This window comes from Sminthopsis crassicaudata, chromosome 6 (assembly GCF_048593235.1).
Source record: "Sminthopsis crassicaudata isolate SCR6 chromosome 6, ASM4859323v1, whole genome shotgun sequence".
NCBI lineage: Eukaryota > Metazoa > Chordata > Mammalia > Dasyuromorphia > Dasyuridae > Sminthopsis > Sminthopsis crassicaudata.
Window position 1 is genome coordinate 163,925,437 of NC_133622.1, and position 23,571 is coordinate 163,949,007.

The window sequence follows — 23,571 nt, forward strand, 5'->3', positions numbered from 1 at the left end:
TGTCTATTTTCCTCATCTATTAAATGAGTTGGAGAAGGAAATGACAAACTACTCCAGTATCTGCTAAGAAAACCCCCAAATGGAGAGTTGATCATGACTGAAATAATTGAAAAATAAACAAAAAATGCTGGGCACCCTACTGAGGGCTAATGAAACATAAAAGGACAAAAACAAAGTCTCTGCTCTTAAGAAGTTCACAATCTTAGGGGAGAAAGAGTTGGGGCAATAGGAAGATGAGAGGAGGAAGGGTCAACAAATCCATATTAGGAGTAGTAAGAGTGCCTGTCCTATTTCACTCCTACATAATTTTATCATACAGCCTTTGTTGAAGTTTTAGTGCCCATTAACTGCTTTCATCAGTTACTTCTTAGACCTAGCTTTGGCTGTTTTCTCTGGTTTTCCTCACTTACTCTTAATGCTTCCTCTGCTCTTCTACTATGGCTTCAGCTCTCAGGCAATCCCTTAGGATGAGATAGACTAGCTCATCTTTCAAAGTTCAGCATCTATCAGGGACAAGATTGGAAAAGATCCCTCAGAGATTGAATAAGGGGACCCTGAAATCATTTCTGCCAGAACTAGTGAGAGCCCAAGATATGAGTCAAGCTCAGTTCCAGACATAGCTGGAATTAGCTGCTGCCAATTCAGGGATTAGTAATCTTAGATTTAGATCTAACATTAATAGTAACCCTAATTTCTAACCTGACCTTTGTGAGTCTAAGATTTCTCATCTATAAAGAAGAAGTTCCTTTCCTCTTCAAAGACAAAATTAGTCACTCAAAATATCTAAGTTCCTACTCTGTGCTAGTAAGTTCTGAGGATACATAGAAGGGGATGAAAAATCCCTGCTTTTAAAGAGTTCACAATCTAATGAGCGATTTATAAGATTCTATGATTCTGTCATTTCTAGTATTTTTAACTTTTAAAAGCAGCATTAAATAAAATGTAAAGGAAATGAAGACTCTCAGACCACTATAAATACATCTTTCTTTCCCCCAAGTCTGTTTTCCAGATGTTGAATACAGACTTTCATTTCTTGTTTTTGTCTTGAGACTTGTTATCAAATGTGACTGCTTCATTCACATAATATAATGTAACATGCCCTCCTGGCAGTTACAATTACTAGTCTGCCCTAAGCCCAACAGAGTACCTTTGACCACTGACCTTTGCAGTGTCAACTCTACCCGGCTCACCTCCTCTGAGGCCTTCAAAGGTCTCTGGCCACAATCTCTTGAATCTATAGTTTAATAATCAGTAGCACACTCAAAAACAGTCACGTGTAATCTTAAAAGCTTTTATTATACCTACTCACATAATGCCCTGACTTGATGCCCTGACTTGTTAGTTCCCTAATGAACACCTGGTCTGAAGACCCACGTGTTCACTACTAAACTCCTTACCTCTCCACTATCCATCCGCTTGGCTTGGCTTGGCTACCCCAGGCTAGGGAGCCAGGTTAAAGAGCTACTGCTGTCTGCAGTGGGCTTATAAAGGGCCTGTGAGGTCACACACAGCCAATCAGCAAGAGAGCCATCACCCATTACGAAGCTATCTCAATATGGACAGGATCCTACCCACAGGGCAGTGCTATATCCACAGAGAATACTTCTGGGACACTCAAATCTCCCTTTGCACGGTGGTGCCGCCCATTTAAAGGGCCCTTACAATTCCCTTCTCTTGTTTTGCTGGAACCACATCCTTACAATATAATCCATTGATGTTTTCTTGAAAATTGTAGTATTACATGTATAATCTATTTCAAATTGTTTACTGTTATAGCAAGGGGAATGGGGAAGGACAAAAAGTTTCTAACTCAATTTTTTATAAATGTATATTAAAAATTGTCTTTACATGTAATTGAAAAAAAAAAGACTAAGAAAAAAGAACATTATAACATCCCTTCTAAGACTACCATAAGAGCAGATGAAATAATAACTCAGAAGGTATTTTCAATACCTGTCTGTCATCAGACATCCCTGACCTTCAGTCCTATTCAATAAATATTTTTTATGCTAGCTCCTATTTTCTTTTATTATTATTATTATTTAAAAGATAGATGCATAGGTAATTTTTCAGTATTGACAATTGCAAAACCATTTGTTCCAACTTTTCTCCTTCTTCCCCCCACCCATTCCCCCAGATGGCAGGTTGACCAATACATGTTAAATAAGTTAAAGTATAAGTTTAATACATTATATGTATACATGTCCAAACAGTTATTTTGCTGTATAAAAAGAATCAGACTTTGAATTAGCCTGTGAAGAAAATCAAAAATGCAAGTGGACAAAAATAGAATTCTATGTAATGGTCATCTCCCAGAGTTCTTTCACTGGATGTAGCTGGTTCAGTTCATTACTGCTCTATTGGAACTGATTTGGTTCATCTCATTGTTGGAGAGGGCCACGTCCATCAGAATTGATCATCATACAGTATTGTTGTTGAAGTATATAATGATCCTCTCGTCCTGCTCATTTCACTCAGCATCAGTTCATGTAAGTCTCTCCAGACCTTTCTGAAATCATCCTGGCCAGCTCCTATTTTCAAAGAATTATGGTAGGTGTAGGATATACAAAGACAAAAAAAATTGTCTCTTTCCTCAAATAATTTACTTTCCACAGATAAATAAAATAGCTAAATAGCTAAGTAAATTTGATAGCTAAGTAAGTTAATTTGAAAAGGGAGATCTTGGGCATTAGGCTATTCTTTTAGGGAGTAGAGATATTAGGAGGTGACAGCTTTGAAGATTACTAAAAAATCTGAACAATCTTTTTCCTCCTCCTGAGGCATTTGGGGTTAAGTAACTTGCCCAGGATCATACAACTGGGAAATATAAAGTATCTGAGGCCAGAACTCAGGTTCTCCTAACTTCAGGGCTGATGCTCTATTTATTACACCAATTAATTGCTCTGGACCTGAAAGATCTTAAGAGCTAAAGATGAGAAGGGATTATAATCCTAGCATAGGACATTGAGCCTATATCAGAATGAAGGTTTAGGAGATTGAATATTGAGTATGGAGAAGAGCAACTATGCTTCAGGAGTAAGATAAACATGATGGTCATTGTATTGCTAAAAATAGCAAAGTCATTCACAGCTGATCATCTTATAATATTGCTGTTCCTTTGTACATAATACAGTTCACTTTGCATAAGCTCATAGAGGATTTTCCAGATCTTTCTGAGAGCAACTTTGTCATTATCTCTTATTGCACAATATTATTCCATCATAATAATCAGCCATTCTAGAATTGATGGATATCCCCTCAATTTTCCAATTCTTTGCCTTGAGAAAAGAGCTACTATCAGCATTTTTGTACATAAAAAATAAAATCATTTTTATTAAAGTTTTTTTATTTTCAAAACATATGCATGGATAATTTTTCAACATTAATTCTTGCAAAACCTTGTCTTCCAATTTTCCCTCTCTCTCCTCTCTCCCCTATTCTAGATGGCAAGTAATCCAATATATGTTAAACATGGTAAAAATATATGTTAAATCTATATACAATTATCTTGCTGTACAAGAAAAATCAAATCAAAAAGGGAAAAAATTAGAAAGAAAATGTAATGCAAGCAAACAACAGCAAAAATACTGAAAATGCTATGTTGTGATCCACACTTAGTTCCCACAGGCCTCTCTCTGGGTGTAGATAACTCTGTTCATCACAAGATCATCGGAACTGGCCTAAGTAATCTCCTTGTTGAAAAGAGCCACATCTATCAGTATTGATCATCATACAATCCTGTTGTTGCCTTGTATAATGATCTCCTGGTTCTGCTCATTTCACTTAGCATCAGTTCATGTAAGTCTCTTCAGGCCTCTCTGAAATCGTCCTGCTGGTCATTTCTTACCAAACAATAATATTCCATAATATTCATATACCACAATTTATTCAGCCATTCTCCAACTAATAGGCTCAGTCAAAAAGAATTGCCACAAACATTTTTGCACATGTGGGTCCCTTTCCCTCCTTTAAGATCTCTTTGGGATATAAGGGTATGCACAGTTTGATAACTTTTTGAGCATAGTTCCAAATCGTTCTCCAGCATGGTTAGATCAATTCACAATTCCATCAACAATGAAATTTTTTTGTTTTATTGTGTGTGTTTTCCCACATCCCCTCCAACACTGGTCATTATCTTTTCCTGTCATGTGATAGCCAATCTTAAGAGGTGTGTAGTGGTACCTCAGAGTTGTCTTAATTTGCAATTACCTGATCAATAGTGATTTAGAGCATCTAATAATTTTTTAAAATAAGCTCTATGTATGGATTTCCCTTGATCAACCAGTTTACTGACTGTCTAAAAGGGAAATAGTTATTTGGAATTAGTTGGTTAACAATGTAAAATTGCAGCGAGATCAAAAAGGATTAAGAATGAGAAAACACTGAGATATAGCAGTTCAGACCTGGCTGCTAACCTTGTTTGGACAGTGCACTTTCAGTGGAATCATCCAAATTAAGACTAGATGGCTAAAAATTACAAAGTAAATGGGAAATGAAGAATTAGATAAATTTAGACAGTATTCTTTCTAAGGGTTTGACTCTGAAGGGGAGTAGAGATGTAGAAATATACTAGGTCTAATGACTTTCAGCAAGGATGGTCCCATTGAGACTAAACAATAAAAACTAGCATATCAAAGAAGACATTGAGTTTACTGACTTTGGAATATAGTTACTGATTGCTTTCCAGAATGATAGGAACAATTCTATTTCATTACTCAAATACAGCAAAGAAAATGGATCCTACTTGGTCTTCTTGTACCTTTTTAGTCTTATAATTTTTAACTTGTCAAGTACTATAAGGTCAAGCAACACTGGTCTTCTTACTGTTCCTCTCATATGATTCTCCCTCCCTCTTCTAACTCTATTTTTACAAACCAGATCAGAAATGGTCTTCCTCAATTTTTCCTGGATTCCTTGACTTCTTTAGAAGCTTTTTCCTATCCATCTACCCCAGGGCCTTTAGAGAATATCCAGTCTCCTCTGACTAGATTGTATGTTACATAGTTATCTGTCTCTTTAGAATGGACTGGAGTTGTTTTTTGTCTCCCCAGCCACTAGAGTAGCTAGGGTTGCTAGACTGCAGGGCTTGAAGAAGACTCATCTTCCTGATTTCAAATCTGTCCAGAGACAATTACTAGCTATGTGATGCAGAGCAAGTCACTTAACCCTCTTTGCCTCAGTTATCTCACCTGTAAAAATGAACTGGGGAAGGAAATGGCAAACCACTGCAGTATCTCCACCAAGAAAACCTCAATTGGGGCCATGAGAACATGGATATGACTGAAAAATAACTAAACAATTGCTACCATCCCCCCAGTTCAGCACAAGAAGAGTTCAATAAATGCTTGTTGATGATAAGAAAGGCAATGGGGGAAAAGTCTAGGACTGAAAGAGAATATAAGGTCAAGAACTATTTCATTTTTGTCTTTCAATTTCTAAGTCCTAGAACAGTGCCTGACACAGAAGTGATAAATGTTTATCAAATTGATGGATTAACTAATAGTACTATGGTATATATTTGTATTTGCTTATTATCAGTATGTAGACCAATGGTTCTCAAAAGGCATGTGGAAAAAAAAAGTTCAATAGTTTCTCTAAGTATGCTATGAATTGTAGAGAATTTACACTGGCAATTAATCATATGGGTATAGATGAATCTTCTAAGGCACAGTGGGCTTTTTCACAGCAAAGAATGATACTGTGCTGTGAGCTAATTTTTGAAGTTTTGAAAACCACTGACTTAGATGTTTCCCTTTTGTAATATGCAAAGGAGGTTTAGAAAATAGCACATAGCACAGCTCCTGGTACATAACAGGCACTTAATAAACATTTATTGATTTTAATTGAAAATACCCTAAAGCTAACAGAACTGAAACCAAAGTAGAATGACCCCATAAAATATGAACTAGCTAAATGAAATGTGGTAAATGAATGCAAAGGAATGCTATTCTGCCCTAGAAAATGATCCATATGAAAAATTTGGAGGCGTACAAGGAGCCTTATGTGAACTGAAGCAAAGTAACATAAACAGAATATGGAAAACAGTCCACACACAATAAAACAATAAAAAATTAATGTTGTATAAAGTATAATGATCAAGCAAAAATAAAATTAAAATTGATATCTCTTGTTTACAGAGATGAGAGACTATGGGTATAAAATAAGTCAAATAAGCATTTGTTAGACACCTACTATGTTCCAGCTCGTGCCTTCAGGGAGCTCACAAATTATTTGGGATAGAAAATGAAATAAGTATGTACCTATAAAATGTCAAAGGGCTAAACTGAAAATAATCTCAAAGGGAAAGAATCAAAATTAAGGGATATCAATAAAGGCTACTTGCAGAAGGTAGAATTTTAGCTGGGACTTGAAGAAAGCCAAAAAAGCCAGAAGGCAGGAATGAGAAGGGAGAGAATTCCAGGAATGATGGATAGCCAGTAAAAATATACCAATTTCAGGAAGCATAAAAGACTAAAGGAGTAGGAAGGGCTTTAAAGGTTAAATGGAAGATTAATATTAAATCCTGTAAGCAATAGGGAGCCACTGGAATTTATTGAATGGAATTGAGGGGGTGCAGCTAGGTGACACAGTGGATAGAGCACCAGCCTTGAATTCAGGAGGACCTGAGTTCAAATCTGGTCTCAGATACTTAACACTTCCTAGCTGTGTGACTCTGGGCAAGTCACTTAACCCCAGCCTCAGGGAAAACAGAGTGAATGGGAGTGAGGGATAACATGATCACATGAATGGATGAAGCATGAATGGAAGTTGGGAGAGACTTCAGGGACACAGATCAACCAGCAGGATATCACAATAGTCCAAGTGTAAGATGATGGTTATGTCAAAAGAGAGAAGGGGCTCATGGGAGAGATGTTGCAATTGACAGAGCTTGGCAACAATTTAGATGGAGCAGCAGAGCATGCATTAATTAGTCCTAAAAAGGCAATATGAGTATTTATACCTCAGAAATCATCTACCCTTATAAATCAGGACTTGACTTATTATTGTGATTGGCTAGACAAGAAAGTTATGAAGAAAATGTTAATAATGAAAATAAAAGTGTGTGGAGTTGTATTTTTTAAATATTGCATATATATTTATATAATGTATATATATGCATATATACAATTGATATATTGTATATATATATATATATATATTGACATATTACATATATAACTGGATCTACTTGCATAAATATGTAGATCCAATTGTTATACAATATATTATAAATATATGTAGATCCAATTGTATCTACATATGTTTCACATTTATGTAGATACAATTGTATCTATGATATATTGTGTATATATGCAGATACATATATTTGTTTCTTAGGGCTTGTTATGAAACATTTACCAGCATAGCCCTGGATATGTGGAGAGAGAGGAGGGAAGAAGAAAGAGAGTGAAGACTTGAGGATGTGACCTGGATTGTAAACCAGGATAACTGGGAGGAGGATAATATACCCTCAACAGTCATAGGGAAATTATTGTCATTCTTCATTCATAAAATCATAGAAGGCCTAGAAGGAGCCTAACCACCTCATTTTATAGGCAAGTAAATTGAGACTTAGCCAGGGTCAGCCAGCTTGTGTCTGAGATTGATGAGTTTAATTTGGTGGGATTGGTGGGGTTTTTTTTTTCTCTTTTCTCTTTTTCATTGTTATCAAAAAGTTTTCTCTATGTTCAAAGAGGAGGAAGGAATATATGCAGAAATGGATGGTAATGTAAAAATAAAAGATATCAATAAAGGCTGAAAAAAAATTTAATTATCCCAAGGCAAAGGTATCATCCATTCAATTGCTTCTATTTTCCACTTGCCAATTGTATAGCTACTGTTGTTTATAGTCCTGCCTTCGGTCCCAGGGGTTACTCCTCCCAGGGCCAGAAACTAGGGCAGAAAGATGTCTTTCCTACACCTGAAAGTTGAGCAAATAAAACACTTTGACTGTGGCACACAGCTAATCTCTTCCCAGGCTCCCCAAAATAAAGAGAATGTAACCAGGTCAGTTTTTCCTCTGAGAGTCTGTTGTGTCTTTCTTTATACTTTGGAACCCAATGCCAACCCCACCAAAGCTGCTGAATAAAGAGAGCAGTCCCTTTCTGCCACCCTTGGGCATTTCTGCCTTCACTGCCTAAATTTAATTAAAGGAATATAATGAAATTCAGGTAAAAGGTCATGATTTTCAGAAGTTTCAGCTCTCTTTTACTGAAACTAGGCAACCAGGCCACCTGTTGCAGGGAGCCCCAATTTCACACAAAGGCCCACTGTTCCAGAGAATGCTTCCATCTTCGCTTTAGACTGGTGAGAAATTGTGTTTCCCCTAGATATTCAGTAGTTCCTGTGATGTTACTTGGCCAAAGGTTAGAGGTGTGAACACTGCCCCCCACACTGAGTTCAGTTAATTAAAGATAAGAGGACCTCATTCAAAACAGTCTGGGGTAGGGACTTGGGAGTTAAATTAAACCAAGGTCAAAGAGCTCAAAAAAGTTTTACTTCTTTTAGAGAACAGAAAAAATGTGGTTTTGTTGTTGCTTGTCTTACGCAAAACTTGAAATAAAGACTGCTTAGAATAGAGTCCTGATGATAGGAAAAAAACATTTTTAACTGTGATGTATAGAAAATACAAAACAGACCTTTTTGGAACTCCAAAAAGAACTAAGATATGGAGCAGGACCATATAGAATAGAACTGACCATTGAAATCTCTAAGTTCTTAAGAGCTTCAGACTTTACCTGAGGACAAACTACCCAGAATATTTTTATTTGATTCTGACCTGAAGTGGATGAATGGTAACAGATAGCAAGCTAATACTCTTAAAGTATAATCATTCTGCTAAATCAGAGCCTCCCCAGAGACAGGAGGAAAGCATTAAGAAGCAAGGGACAAAAATCCCAGAACCAGCCAAAGATCATCAGAGATGAAGGATGAGTACCTTGGTAAGCCTTCATTGTATTAGCTTCCCCTTTTATGCTTTGGAAATAGTAACTGGGAATAGGAGACAGAGAATCTTTCTCATCTTCTAATAGCCCAGCTAAGTGGATAGAGCATCAGGCCTGAAATCAAGAAGACCTGAGTTGAAATCCAGTCTCAGACAGTTACTAGTTATGTCACTGTGGCAAGTTATTTAATCCAATTTGCCTCAGTTTCCTCATCAGTAAAATGAGCTGAAGAAAGAAATGATAAACACTTCAGTATCTTTGGCAAGAAAATCCTAATTGGGGTCAGGAAGAGTTAGATACCATTGAAAAATCTAAATAAAAGCAAATAGAAACTATATGGAATTCTCTTTTTTTTTTTTTCTCTCCAGTCTGGAACAGCCCACAAATTAAATATGTGAGCCTAGCAACCTAAGGCTTTCTATAAATAGGATTTACTAATACTTAAGATATTAACTAACCACCGTTGAGATATTCAGGTTTCAGATTGGAATAAAGTGTGACATTTGTGGGTCATAAATTAAGAGTTCACTCCACCATAAAAAGGATCAATCAGAATCAATTAATTCAGGTTGACTAAGTTCTCCTTTTCCTCTACATTCACCATGTAGGCAATTCCTGATCAGAAAGTTTTACCATTCATCTAGTGATAATTATACCAATAATGAGTATATGAAATAATGCTTCATAATTTATTGTTTATATGATTATTCATGAGGTGCATTTTATTCCTCAGGCAACTAGGAAAGCACAAATGATTCCACCTTAAACCAATCCAAGTACTAGGACAGTCTCCTTGTCCCTTTACAGAGAAATCAGGCGACCCAATTTATGTAAAACAGATACTGCTTCTACCAGAAAAGCTGCAAAATATTTTAGTCTTTTTTACCTTTAAGGTTTGTGTTCATGATAAACAGTCATGCTGGTAAATGTTTAACTCCCCCTGGGAGGTGGTGGGGGAAGGGAGAGAGACATTATACACAAAACACCCTTTTAAATTTGATTAAAAATTATTAGCATTTTCCTTCACTTTCTTAAGTCTGGATCATCAACAAAACAATAAATCAAGCCGTGGTTTGTACTGTTAATTAATTTTCAAGGTGTAAATGCTCACACTGAAAATGAACACTCTGTAATACACCAATGAATTGACAAATTATGTGAAGGAAAATGCAGTTGTCACCTAAACCTAAAGAAAATTGTACGCCCATTTGTTGAGGATACTGGAGAGGAAATTCCTATATGAATTGAACTCTAATGACATCCTTTCTATCTTAGGGATCACAATTATCTTTTCCACAGCACAGGGGTTAAGGGCACTGTATTACAACAATCTAGAAAATCGTTGTAAAATATTTTGGCCCCACCTTTGTACTAGAGAAGTCTGAATTATTATGGTATTAAAAGAGAAAAATATATTTATGTTATAAAATACTGTACATATGTTTTATGCATTTCTGAGTTTCTAAACTGTTTTGGGGTCATCTGCTGGTCCTAACATGGTGTCTGCAGCTTCCACAAAACTCCTCCCAAATTCCTATTTAATTTCTTATTGATCTTATCGAAACCGGCAATGGAGGAATAACTGAATGTGGGGGTTGTAAAATTATGATTTGTTTTCAGTAAATATTTGATTTACATGACTATTATAAAAATCTGAGATCACATTAAAACTTCTCAGGTGAAAAGAGGTCTTCAGTGGGAAAAGTTTAAGAAGCCCTGAATTTTAGCTGTCAGGTATAGAAGTGCATTAAAGGTGCTCTAATCCCTACTATTGAATCCCAGCTATTGAAAAGACTGGAAGGTCACTGGAACTACAACAGAGTATTCAGTTGGGTATTGGCACTAATTCCTCACTAATGTGGTAAGCTCCTGGAATCAGGTGGACCATCAGGTTGCCTAAAAAGGATCTCACTGGTCTTGGTTGTAAACAGAACAGGTCAAAGCTCCCATACATATCCAGATTGAACAAGACAGAGAAAACTGATCTTCGAAAAATAACTAAAATAAAATGCTTCTCAGATTGGAGTTAACCTAATATAGAAAAAGTTTGTGCCCAAGTTATAATGGTGACCATTGGATAGTTTCTTATGCAAACACGAGTTTGTACAACAATAGCTTCTCTCTTAGAAACAAACTGATTTGTAATTGTTCCAGAAAGAGAGGTCTATTATGGTTCACTTATTTTTCCCCCCACAATGATCTATTACCTAAGCTTTAACTAACCACTAGTTCTTTAATGGGACTTTCGGGAAGCTTTCCTGGGGAATCCTAGTACTTTGTATTAGCAGGTTTGAAATGCTCTTTATTTTAATTCTACATGATTATGAGATTATATAACATCTAGGTCTGGGGCCCTTCCCCCTTTTTGTAGGAGGAAAGATACAGGACTTCTTTGTTTCTCATAATAGCTTTGGGAGGGAAGTTGTCAAATTCTTCTGATTTATATCTTGTATTGTAGCAGTATTTCCCCTAGTATAAGTCTCTGATTATAACATTTTCTATGTATCATGACAACGTTCGGTTTTGTTTTGTTTTCTTTTTTTTTATCGTTATCTTTTTATTTTCTATTAAATTAAAAAAAAAGAACCTTTGAATATGGGAAAAATATTTTCTGCATATTAAATGTGCCTTAGATGTTGCTATTCTGTAAGAATGCTCTTATTCCTCCAGAACTAGTTAATCTCTTTGAAAACTCAGCACTTTACTACTTACTTTGTATGCTCCTTCTCTCATAGGTACTATTAAATTAAAATGAATAACAAAGGAACATTAAGAGAAAAAAGAAGTCCTCTAAAAGAGCTGGTGGAACCATGTAGGATTTTGTGCAGAAGAGGGCACTTCCTCCTGCCCTTTTGCCTTTGATGTTTTTCCTCCCTCCTTTTAGAAAAGAATTAATGACATCATGGGTGATGTCTTGACTTACACAGGAACTGGACTGAAGTGAGAAGACCTGCACAGAATCATCAGCCTCACCCTCTCTTCCTGTGTCATCAAAGTCCAAAAGCAGGACAAAAGTCAGGATGATCTAAGATGCAGTGGATGACTTGACGTCTTCATTGCCTGACTAAATCTAAGGTCTATCTTGCACCTGGTTCAGCCATCTACATGGCCATTGAAACAAATTGTTCTCATCCCCCTATTCTAGTGTAGGGAGAGTCTTCACATGCTTGGGGAAGACATCCCCTAACTCACTGACAGGTCTGAGGCCTGTCTGTAACTTTCAGTCTGGGTTAGCCTGTCTACAGAGATTTGTGGCCAGGGGAGCACCATGGATATTATGTGCTTGGAAACCAATCAGTCAATAAACATTTATGAAGTGCTCACTACATTCCAGGAAAAAAAAAAAAAAGACAGAAGAGATTCCCTGACCTCAAGGAGCTTACACTCTAAGGAGGGAGAAAACATGCAAAAAATTGTGTAAAAACAAGCTGTTGTTTGTTCTTTCTGTGACCATGACATTAGGGAGGCAATATGATCATAACATGCTAGTGAATTGAATTTAAGTGAGGGAGGGCTGTGCAAGCTCATTTTCCCCTCCAGAACCATCTGTGTACTGTGACAAGATATGGATCAAGACAACTGGAGACAGCCGTGGATGAAATGGGAAACCTTATCCTTTTTAAGCTAAGGTCTTCAACAGATCTCAGTTTGACTGATGTAACACCCAGTCAGTGATTAAGTAATTAAGTGATTAGGTAGCAATTGAGGCAAAGAATCTCCTTTTTTACTTAGTCCAAAAAAAATCTAAATGAATGAATGAATATGAGAAGGGAAGACCCTAAGGTTTCTGACTGCTACATTGAGAACAAATTGAAAATAATGACCTGAAGAACAAACTATCATTAAAGGGGATCAGGAAAAACTTTCTGAGGAAGATAGAACTTTAGGTGGGACTTGAGGAAAACCAGGTAATAGAGAGGAGGAGAGGAGCAGTCCAGGAATGGGGGACAGACAGAGAAAATGGCCTTGAGTTGGGAGATGGAGCATTTTATTCCAGGAGGCTATTGTTAGTGTATCAAACAATATGTGGGGGAGGGAAGAAAAGGGGTAAGGTGTAAAAAGCTGGCACAGCCACAATAGCTGCCTTCCTAAGTTATTGCCCACCCAGTAGCATCATGAGTAGGTAACTTTGGGTAATTTTTTTCCATGGTCTAGTTACTCTGCCACTGACAGTATAGATTGTTGGGGTTTGCCTGGAATCTGAAAGGGGAGCCCTGCTTCCTTCTCTCCCTAACACCACCTGTGGATTCACTGATAAGAGCTCCGATGGATGGATAATGATAACCTTGCCTTGTCCCCAGATGAGGAACAGGTGCAGAATTGGAATTGCCAGTTGGATTGATAGTCTTAAGATTCAAAGATAATATTAAGCATTCAAAGCTTTAGAAAGGAAGCCAAAAGATTGGATTTGATCCATTTGCTCATGTTGGGAGGCAGCCTGGTATGGTAAAGAGAGATCTGCCTTTTAGTCAAAAAACCCAGGTACAAGTCCCATCTTTGACAAATACTGGCTGGGTGATAGTGAGCAAATTTTCACACATTTCTCATTTTAAATCTTACTTAAACAATGTGCCACTTATTCAAGCTTCAGAAAGCTATAAAAATATAGCTTGCATTGGTAAAGGGAGTTTCCATTGTGATTTTGAACCACACTGACTTGGTCTCCCTTTTAAGCCTCCCCCTCCCTCAAAAAAGAAAAAAAAAAAGCAAGTTTGAAGAGGCAAAGTTTTATAATAAATAGAAGGAAAACCCTAAAATTAGGAAAATTTGGGTTCAAGGCATACTTCAGATAAAATTAGCTGTATGACAGTTTTCTTTTTTTAATGGAATATTACTTTTCTCATTACAGACAAAGATGGTTTTCAATATTCATTTTTTAAAGATTTTGAGTTCCTTTTTTCTCCCTCCCTTTGTTACGTCCTCCCTCTCCAAGACAGCAAACAATCTGATATAAATTTATATAATAATATTTTTAGCAAAATAAATAGCAAAGTCAACTCACATAACATCTTTTTAAAAACCATTAGCAGTAAAAAAAAAAAAAAAAAAAGCAATTAACCCTTTTTTTCTCCCTAACCCTTGTTCTATAGACATCTAGAGACCTTTATAATTTGTAAAGTTTCTCTTTACTAAAAGAGTCACAGACTGAAATGGCTAAATGATTGAGATTTTAAAGAGTCATCAGATCTGAATGTCACTTGGCATCTTTGTACTATAAGTAACACACCCCTAAAGTGGTGAAACTAGGGGAATTGTAGGATTTCCACCTCACCTTGTTATCTATATTCATATTTTCATATAGATAAGATAGTTTAAATTATTCAAGGAAACTATACAGAGACAACATGTAACCAGAATGCAATGATCATAGCATCTACTTTGTCTCAATGAATGCATGGGTATTTAAAGACTGGCTTAAAAAAAAAAAAAAAAAAAAAAAAAAGACTGGCTTTTTTTTTTTTTTTTTCCCAGTCATTTTCAGTTACTACCCCATTTAGGTAGTGGCAAAGATACTGGAATGATTTGCCCTTTCCTTTGCCAGCTTATTTTACAGATGAGAAAACTGAGATAAACAGATTTATCATTATCTTCTTAAGCTCATTTTGTTGTCTAGCTATTTCACTTGTGTTAAGCTTTCCATGGCCCCTTTTGGGGTTTTCTTGGTAAAGATACTGGAGTGGTTTGTCCTTTTCTTCTCCAGCTTATTTTACAGATGAGGAAAATAAGGTAAATAGGGATAAGTGACTTGTTCAGGGTCTGAGGTCAGATTTGAACTCAGATCTTCTGACTCCAAGCCTGGCATTGTGTTCAGCTGTGACATCTTTTATATTCACCTTATTATTATTATTCATAAAACCTTACCACTCTAATTTTGTTCTTATCTCTCTCACATGAACTCTTGCTATAATCTTTTAATTTATCTTTCTGCTCCCCATTTGTCCCCTCTCCAATATATGCTTGTTCCTGACAAATAAAATAATCTTCCCAAGACATGGGTATGGCTGTGCCAATCTTCTACTCAAAAATATTCAATGAGTTCCTATTGTCTTTAGGTTAAAATACAATATATATATCTTGACATTTAAAGTCTCATAAAAGGTACTTTTCTGGTATTTATTAAATTTAAATTTAAATATAAACGAATGCTGGACCAGATTATTTTCATTGCAGCTGAAGTCAAAGAATCTGCCTTTCCTCCCAAACAATAACTTGCCTTTTATGTAGTCCCATACAAGATTGTTATATTCTGATTCTTCAAGAGCCAGAAAGGCCAACCATTGCTTCTTCTCCCACAAACCCCAACACCTACAAATTTTTCCCTAGATTTGTAATTATGGTAAAATAAATAGTCAAGCTACCTCGGAGTCAGTCAACTATCAAGAAGCATTTATTACTATGTGCCTTTGTGCCACTCACTGTGCCAAGCACTGGAAATATATTGAGAAGTAAAAATAATCCTTATTCTCAAAGGACACAGGTTCTACTGGAGGAAACAATATTCAAAAAACTATGTGCAAATATACTGGATAAATTGGAGATAATCATAGAAGGAAGATACTAACATTAAGGGGTAGCAAGATAAGCTTCTTCAATGAGGTAGGATTTTAGCTCAGGTTTGAAGGAAGCCTTGACACAGAGAGGTAAGGAGGGAGAGAATTGAAGAACAGCTGAAATAGATAAAAATGCCTGCAGGCTGGAGTATATCCAGACAGTATATAAGGGCAGACTCTTACCAAGCTCCATTTACTACAAAGATATAATTGTGGGAAATAATTTTTGAGTTCTTCAGTTAGCTGTCTCATAATAATTTTTTTTAGTCCATTCCTTGGAGATAGATTTTAATCACCCTTCCTATCCAAAATTTGCCATGGGTACAGAAATTTAAAAAAAACATCCCTTATTTTTAAAACTAAGCTTCAGTTGTCAACACTCTACTTTGGTCCTAGAGAGGTATTTTGGGGAAAGAAATCATTAAATTATTCTTTTCTATTCCATCTGCTTTGGGAAATGAAAATTCAGTGACTTTCTCTTATTTTTAATATTATTAAGAATGATGGTATTTTATTCTTGTAATTTATTACAGAGATCAGCTTAATTTTTTATTGAAGACCTACAACATTTTTTACGGAGACCAGAAGAACCGGCATATTGTATATGGGGAGGTAAGAACATCATTATTCTTAAAAAATAAGGGTTGTCTGAACAAGTTGTAATATATGATTGTGATAAAATGCTATTATCCTATAAGAAATAATGGGTTCATTGAATTGAGAAAACCATGAAAAGTTATTCATGAAATAATGAAATATCAGCAGAACTAAGAGAACAACACCAATATTGCTTTAAGAACAAATTTGAGAAAATAAGTTATTTTGACTATTAGAAACATCTAAAATAAAGGACATGGAGAAAGATGCTATCTAAATTCAGAGAAAGAATTAGAAATTAGAAGTATATATTGAATAATTTTACATATTTAGATATAGGTAGGTGTATTATATCTATTTGTGTATAATGGCAACCATCTTGGGGGGGGGATAGGGAAGAAAAGAAGAGGAAAAAAGAAATTTACATGATAATTTTGTCGTATATTTGAAAGGAATAGCAAGTTGTGCTCGGTAGATTTGAAATTTCATATGCGATCATTTTTTGTATTGTGTTGTTTTATTCCACAAATGAAAAACAAAATAAAAACAAAGAGATAACAGATGGATAGGTAGATATATATTTAAATATAGATACAATTAATTCTATCCTCAGAATAACGCTGAAGTAGGAAGTATGGTCTTTAAAAAAAAAACTTTTAAGAAAAAGAGAATCCTTGAATTTGCAATTTCATCCATTTGATGATTCCATTGACATCCCTTGATAAGTTTCCCTTTTGATTTAACATAAACACTTCAAAGAGTAAGAAAAGATGTCATGCCAAAGTCATCACCTAATTTACTAAGAAGCAACATATATATCAGGTTATATTATACAAAGAGCCCTGAGTTCCACTTCTGAATCATCCTTCAAGACAATAAATCTGAGAGTGGAGTTCTAGAGTCAAATAATAGTAACAGCCAATCTGTTTCAGAAATGACTGAAGTAAATGAGTCAATCTAAGTGTTTAAAATAAGATTTGACCCAAGTAGATAAGGAATGATTGTTTTGGATTATTCAGAGACGTGACTTTCTTGTTTTTATGGGGGGGAGGGGTAAAGCAGAGGGAGGATTTAGTCTTCCACCTCCATCCTCAGCTGCTTATGTCATCAAAGAAAGTAGGGGTAAGCAAAGGACAAAGGACTGAGTTAATCAGAAATCAGTATGTTAAATTGCAATGATTTGTTTCTGGTCCAGTCACCTGATGAAAGAAGTTATCTGATTATATTGGAAAGACAACTCACCTTTATCTGGGTAAGGAATGGCCATGCTCTAAAATATCTTTAAACAATTTTTAAACAGTTAAGCCTGTCCTGGAGCCCTAGAGACAATGGAATAGTTTAAGGAATTCAAGGGAACAACAGTGTGGGCCCCTGAACCTCTTCCAGAAAAGGAAAGAAGGAATGATTTTTCTCTCCAACCCTCCACCTTATTTGCCATAGAATATAATACAGTAGAATTACATGTCTCATAGAAACAAACACCAATCAAGCAAAAACAAAAAACAAAAACCACCTATTTCAGAAAATTATACAGTTTGAGTCAGGGAACATAGTTACATTTCCCAAAGAGACAAGGAGATAATATTTAAGACAGAAAACAATTTCAAGGAATATGTGTGTATGTGTACACATATACAACTACATACATATAGGTGTATATTATCTAGCAATCCTATTAATGTTTTTAATCTTCTCTTTTAAAAAATCCTTTATTAATTTTATTTTTCAAATAAACATTTTTATTATTTTGTTCTAACATAAGCCCCCTCATTTAGAAAATTGTAACCTTACCCATTTTTGTATCTTAAAAGTATTTTAATGAACACAATTAACATAAATTAATTTTTATTATAAATCTTTTTTAATCTTCCTCCCACTACAAACTCTATTGATATAAAAAGAGAAAATAAAAACAAATTCCTCCTAACAAATGTGTACAGGAAAGCAAAACAAAATCCTTCACTGGCTTTGTATAGCAATATTCTGAATCCTAAATCTATTACCTTCCTGTCAGGAGGCAGATAACATATTTCAACATGAATCCTCTGAAATAACTGATTGCCATTGAATTCTTTTTTAAAATTATTTATTTATTTAAAGTTTTGCCCAGTTACATTCAAAACTTTTTTTTTTTACATTTGTTTTTAAGATTTTGGAGTCCTAGGTTCTCACCCTTATCCCTACCCACAATTAAGAAACCATATGTGAAGTTATGCAAAACATTTCCATAAAAGTCAAGTTGTGAAAGAAAACATAGATCTCCCAACATAATGAAAATAAAAACCCTCAAGAAAAATTAAATGAAAAAGAAAGAAAGATGAAAAGAGAATGCTTTAATCTTTATTCAGACATGATCTGTTTCTTCTCTGGTTATGGGTAGGATTTTTCATCATAATTCCTTCAGACTATTCATGGATGATTATATTACTGAGAATAGAAATCATTTACAGCTGGTCATTACTATTACTTTGTATATACCCACAGTATACATTATATATTTCACTTCGTTCATGGAAGACTTCCTGGGTTTTTTTTCCTCCTGAGAACATCCTGATGATTATTTCCTACAAAATGATTGTATTCCATCACAAACACATATCACAGTTTACTGAGCCTTTTACCCATTAGATTGACATCCCCTCAATTTGCAAATTATATAAAGTTATTTTGATCTTTCTCTGAGTCTGTCAGCTCTACTCAAATAGTAAGATAAAGATTATAATTACAAAACATTCCTTTAGTTTCTCTAGTGTGTTGTGATTCACAGCTGTGGGGGCTTTGGAGAACTGACCCATCCCTTGAAGATGCAGTCCCTTTTAACCTTTTACAAGCTTTCTGGGTTCCACACTTAAGTGTGGTACTCAACACATCCTGTCCCTCCTCAAAAATGTTTTGCTACTGATCACTCCCTCCTCCCCTAATATGGCCTCTTTTATCACTCTTCCCTCTTCCCAAATCCCATCCCCCTCCTATTTTCCTGCAGGGTGAGATAGATTTCTATGCCTTTATTGAGTATGTCTGTTATTTACTTTTTGAGCCAATTCTGATGAGAGTTATTGAATACTTCTTACAGCCTTTAAAATTGTTTCTTTCCAGGATTGTTATAATAATAATAACAAAAACAACAACAATAAAAATAAAGTTTTTAAAAATTTAAAAGATGCTTTAAAATATCTATTTGATCATCACAACAACCCTGGAAAATAGGTCCTATAATTATTCCTATTTTACAGTTGAGAAAACTGAGGCAGATCTAGGTAAAGTGATTTGTGCAGGGTAGCACTGTTAGTAAGCATCTGAGTAAGCATCAAATTCAGATATTCTTAGCTTCAAGACCAGCTCTCTATCCAAAGCTCTACCTATTGGCCTGATAGGAATTGTTCTGATTCTGCTTATTTCATTCATCAGTTTGAAAGTCTTCAAAATTCCTCATTTTTATTATTTTTATGTTTTAATGAAAATTATTCTTTCATGATCTGCTCTTCACTCTGCAACAGTCATACAAGTTTTTTTCATTCCTTTTCAAAATAATGTTTCTTCATTTCATACAATATAATAGTATTCTATCATATTTGTATACCACAATTTATTGTTATTTCTCATCTATACCATCACAAAAAAGCCTACAAGAAATATTTTTATACATATAGGGCTTCTTCCTGTTTCTATTGGATATAATTTGTATTTTGAGTTTAAAGTTTTCTAGTTCTTTTATGAATCTTGGGAAGTTATAAGATGGTTCTTTGGAATTCGGGAGAGGAGGGATACTAGAAGAAATTTTTAAAATAAAGGATACCACTACAAATTTTTTTTAAAAATCAATGAATGAATTACTATACCTCTTATCAAACATGAAAGGATGCCCTAAACAGTGAAATTGTTTATAAATAGAGGAACCAAACAAATGTAGTTTTTTTGTGAATTCCTCCTGCTTTTATTTCTGATGGACTTTTGTATTTTTAATATTGAATTTTTTTTTTATTTCTCAGAGAAAATATTGAATTTATTGATATATTACAAAGAGTATTGATGGGATAATTTTTTCCCCCAGATTGAAGATGACAACTTAGTTATTGAGGGAATTTTGGATATATTCTGGGGAGTACAAAGGCCTATCCAGCTGAAAATGCAAGATGAAAAACAAGTTCCTTCTTTTGCTACCATGAAGTCATCAACTTTATTCTCCCAGAAGGGGTGAGCTATAACTCAGATATTTCAAATACAATGCAATGCAAATGAGTTTTTTTAAGCCTGAATAAAAATATATATCATCTATAGTTTAAATATTGATATGTAACATTAACATATGTAACAATATTAATTTTAGCATTAATATTTGTTTAATAAATATTAAATATTTGTGTATATATATAATCTTTAGAAATAAAGATCTTTATCTACTAGAAGTAAGTTTTCTGTTCCAAACAAAGCCTTTTATTTGCATACTATGTTAATATAATCTCCAAGCCTTAGTAATGTTCAGCCTTTGTAATAGTGCAGTAGATAGAGTACTGGGTCTGGAATCAGGAAGACTTGAATTCAGATCCAACCTTAGAAAATTACTAGCTGTGTGACATGAGCAAATCCCTTCACCTCTGTTTTCTGGAATATAAAATGGGAATCATTACAACACCTATCTTCCAGGATTGTTGTGAGAATCAAATGACATAATATTTGTAACCAAAAAAATTGCTTAAGCAAAGTATGTCATATAGTAGGTGCTATTTAAATGCTTATCACCTTCCCCTTTTTTTATTACTCTTTTTCTTCTTTTTTAAATAGTTTTTATTTAACAGATATATGCATAGGTAATTTTACAACATTGACAATTACCAAACCCTTTTTTCCAATTTTTCCCCTCCCTCCCCCGCCCCAGATGGAAGGTTGACCAATGCATGTTAAATATGTTAGAATATAAATTAAATACCATATATGTATACCTGTCCAGTCAGTTGTTTTGCTGTACAAAAAGAATCGGACTTTGAAATAGTGTACAATTAACCTGTGAAGGAAATAAAAAAATGAAGGCGGATAAAATTAGAAGGATTGGGAATTCTATGTAGTGGTTCATAATCATCTCCTAGAGTTCTTTTGATGGGCATAATTGGTTCAGTTCATTACTGCTCTATTGGAACTGATTTGGTTCATCTCGTTGTTAAAGAGGGCCACATCCATCAGACCCTTTTGATCTTTTAAAGTACTATGATAGATCCATTCAAACTCATTATGGGAAGAAAAAAAATTGAATCAATTCCCAGTAGATAGCCTACATTTCACCATCAGTGAATTGGAATTAATTCATTATACAAAATTAATTATGTAATTCAAAAGGAGAATTAATTCATTAATATTATCCCTCTTTTCTTTGTTTCTGGTTGATTTTATAGCTATTTGGAAAACAAAATATGATTTGGGGAAGGAATAATAGAAGGGGGATTGGAGAGACTTGTTCTTGTTGATTTTTCATCCCTATTTTTTCTTTTATAGAGTTTCTGAGGGCACAATAGAGCCCTAGACCAGGAAAGCCTGTCCTAATGTTCTCTTTTCTACATAGGATTCTATGGAGAGGGATGGAATGAGGCCCTGGTGATGGGCAAAGAAACAGAGGAAGGAAGAGTTACACAGAACAATCAGATCTGGACAAGGCAATTTAAAAAAGATATTTATATAGTTCCATATTAAGTCATCAGCCAGATCTTGTATGGCCTTCCCAAGTCTCTTTCTTGGTCTTTGAGATGCTCCATAAAGTTTCAGATCTCTAAGATCAGTTTTCATGAACTGGGATTGACAAATGACTGTGTCCCATTTCTGTTTAATTCAACAGGTAATTATTAAGTAATTATAGTGTTTCATGCACTCTACTAGGTATTGGGGTCACAAAGACAAAAATATAAACAATTCTTGCCCTCAAGGAATTTACATCATTTGTTTGGGAAAATAACAAATACACAGAAATGAGCCAAATGTATACCAGCCAACAAGGTGCAATGGATAGGGAGTTGGCTTTAGAGACAGGACTATAATGGCTGTGTGACTCTATGCAAATAATTTACCTTTTACTACCCTACTACTCTAAGAGTATAAGTTGAATAGAAGATGTCAACCTGCATTAGTGAATGGGATTTTTCTTATCTGGGAGTTATACAATGAAATTACATGTCCAGTCCTATGTGGAAACACAATGTAATAAGAAAGGTTTAATCTAAGTACTCTAATTGAGCTTCAAAAGGAAAATTTTAAAGGTTTAAAAACTTGAAATCCCTCTATGCAATGACTCATTCTGTGTTTACTTTCAAAATAATGTTATAGGAGGGACTAAGTGAAATTCTTTCCATTTTTGAACTGAAGAAAGATAGGGCATCTAGTTGGTACAATGAATAAAGCACTAGGCCTAGAGTTAGGAAGACCAGGGTTCAACTTTTTAGCTTTGTGATCCTAGCTTTGTGATCCTGGGCATGATATTTAATCTTGTTTGCCCCAGTTTCCTCATCTGTCCAATGACCTAGAGAAGAAAATGGTTAGCCACTCTATTATCTTTGCCAAAAAAATCCCAAATGAGGTAACAAAGAGTCAGACATAATTGAAACAATTTCACTGTAACCATAAAAATAGGGATAATAATAATATCACTAGGCTATTGTGAGGATCAAATGATAAAAAAAAAGCACTAAGCACAGTGCTACATAACATAGAAGGACTGTATAAAATTCATTGAACCCTTCTGCTTCAAAGTGTTATTGACTGTTTCATTAATTATTTCTTTCACTGAGTTCATAGATGATGCACAGATATGTTTGGATATTATTTAATAAATTACTAAAATGGCAAATCTCTCAATAATCAGCTAATTAATTATTACTAAGATGTCTCAGGGTTTTCTTTCACCCTCATGCACAAATTTATAGCCTTATTTATATATCACCATCACTAACCATGTAATTAATTAATAGTAATCAATAACAAAATAAAAAGGCATCCATTGCCAAAGTCACTTCTATGATTTGAGAAAGCATAGAAAAAATAAGTTGTATACTAGAATTTCTCTCATGCATTGCCCGCTGCCATTTTCTCCAAAAAATTGAAATTATAGTCCTAAATATCAATTCTTATTTAAATATAAGGATTCAGTTCCTCTTCAAGTAACTGCTTTTCTCCACAAATCAAGACTGAATTCAGTTCAGTTTTCAGTAGCAATGCAAATCTCTTTATCTCATTCAGCTCCCCTGAAGAATTCACCCCAAAATTTCTTTACAGAGTATCTTTTCCACTGTCAGTTAACTGAATAAGTCCTTCACAAACTCACCAAAGACAGTTAACTGTCAGTCTCATAAGAAATGAGATTCCATTAATAATTTCTCAGTCTCACATAAGACTCCATCAGTCACAGCAATCAACATTCTATGTTTCTATTCTATTTTCTCTTAAAGAAAAAATAACAATATACAAAGTTTATGTAGGAAAGTCTATATCGTCAAGGG

At 34.8% G+C, this 23,571-nt stretch overlaps 1 protein-coding gene across 1 annotated transcript in view; it reads left to right on the plus strand.

The window, feature by feature from the left end:
• The window catches only part of RASSF6 (Ras association domain family member 6), a 57,417-nt gene that overhangs the window by 13,614 nt on the left and 20,232 nt on the right, over positions 1-23,571 (plus strand). Inside the window, exons 3-4 of the mRNA XM_074276170.1 lie at positions 16,030-16,108; positions 20,145-20,287. Coding sequence (XP_074132271.1) covers positions 16,030-16,108; positions 20,145-20,287 — 222 coding nt within the window. The remainder of the gene's footprint in view (positions 1-16,029; positions 16,109-20,144; positions 20,288-23,571) is intronic.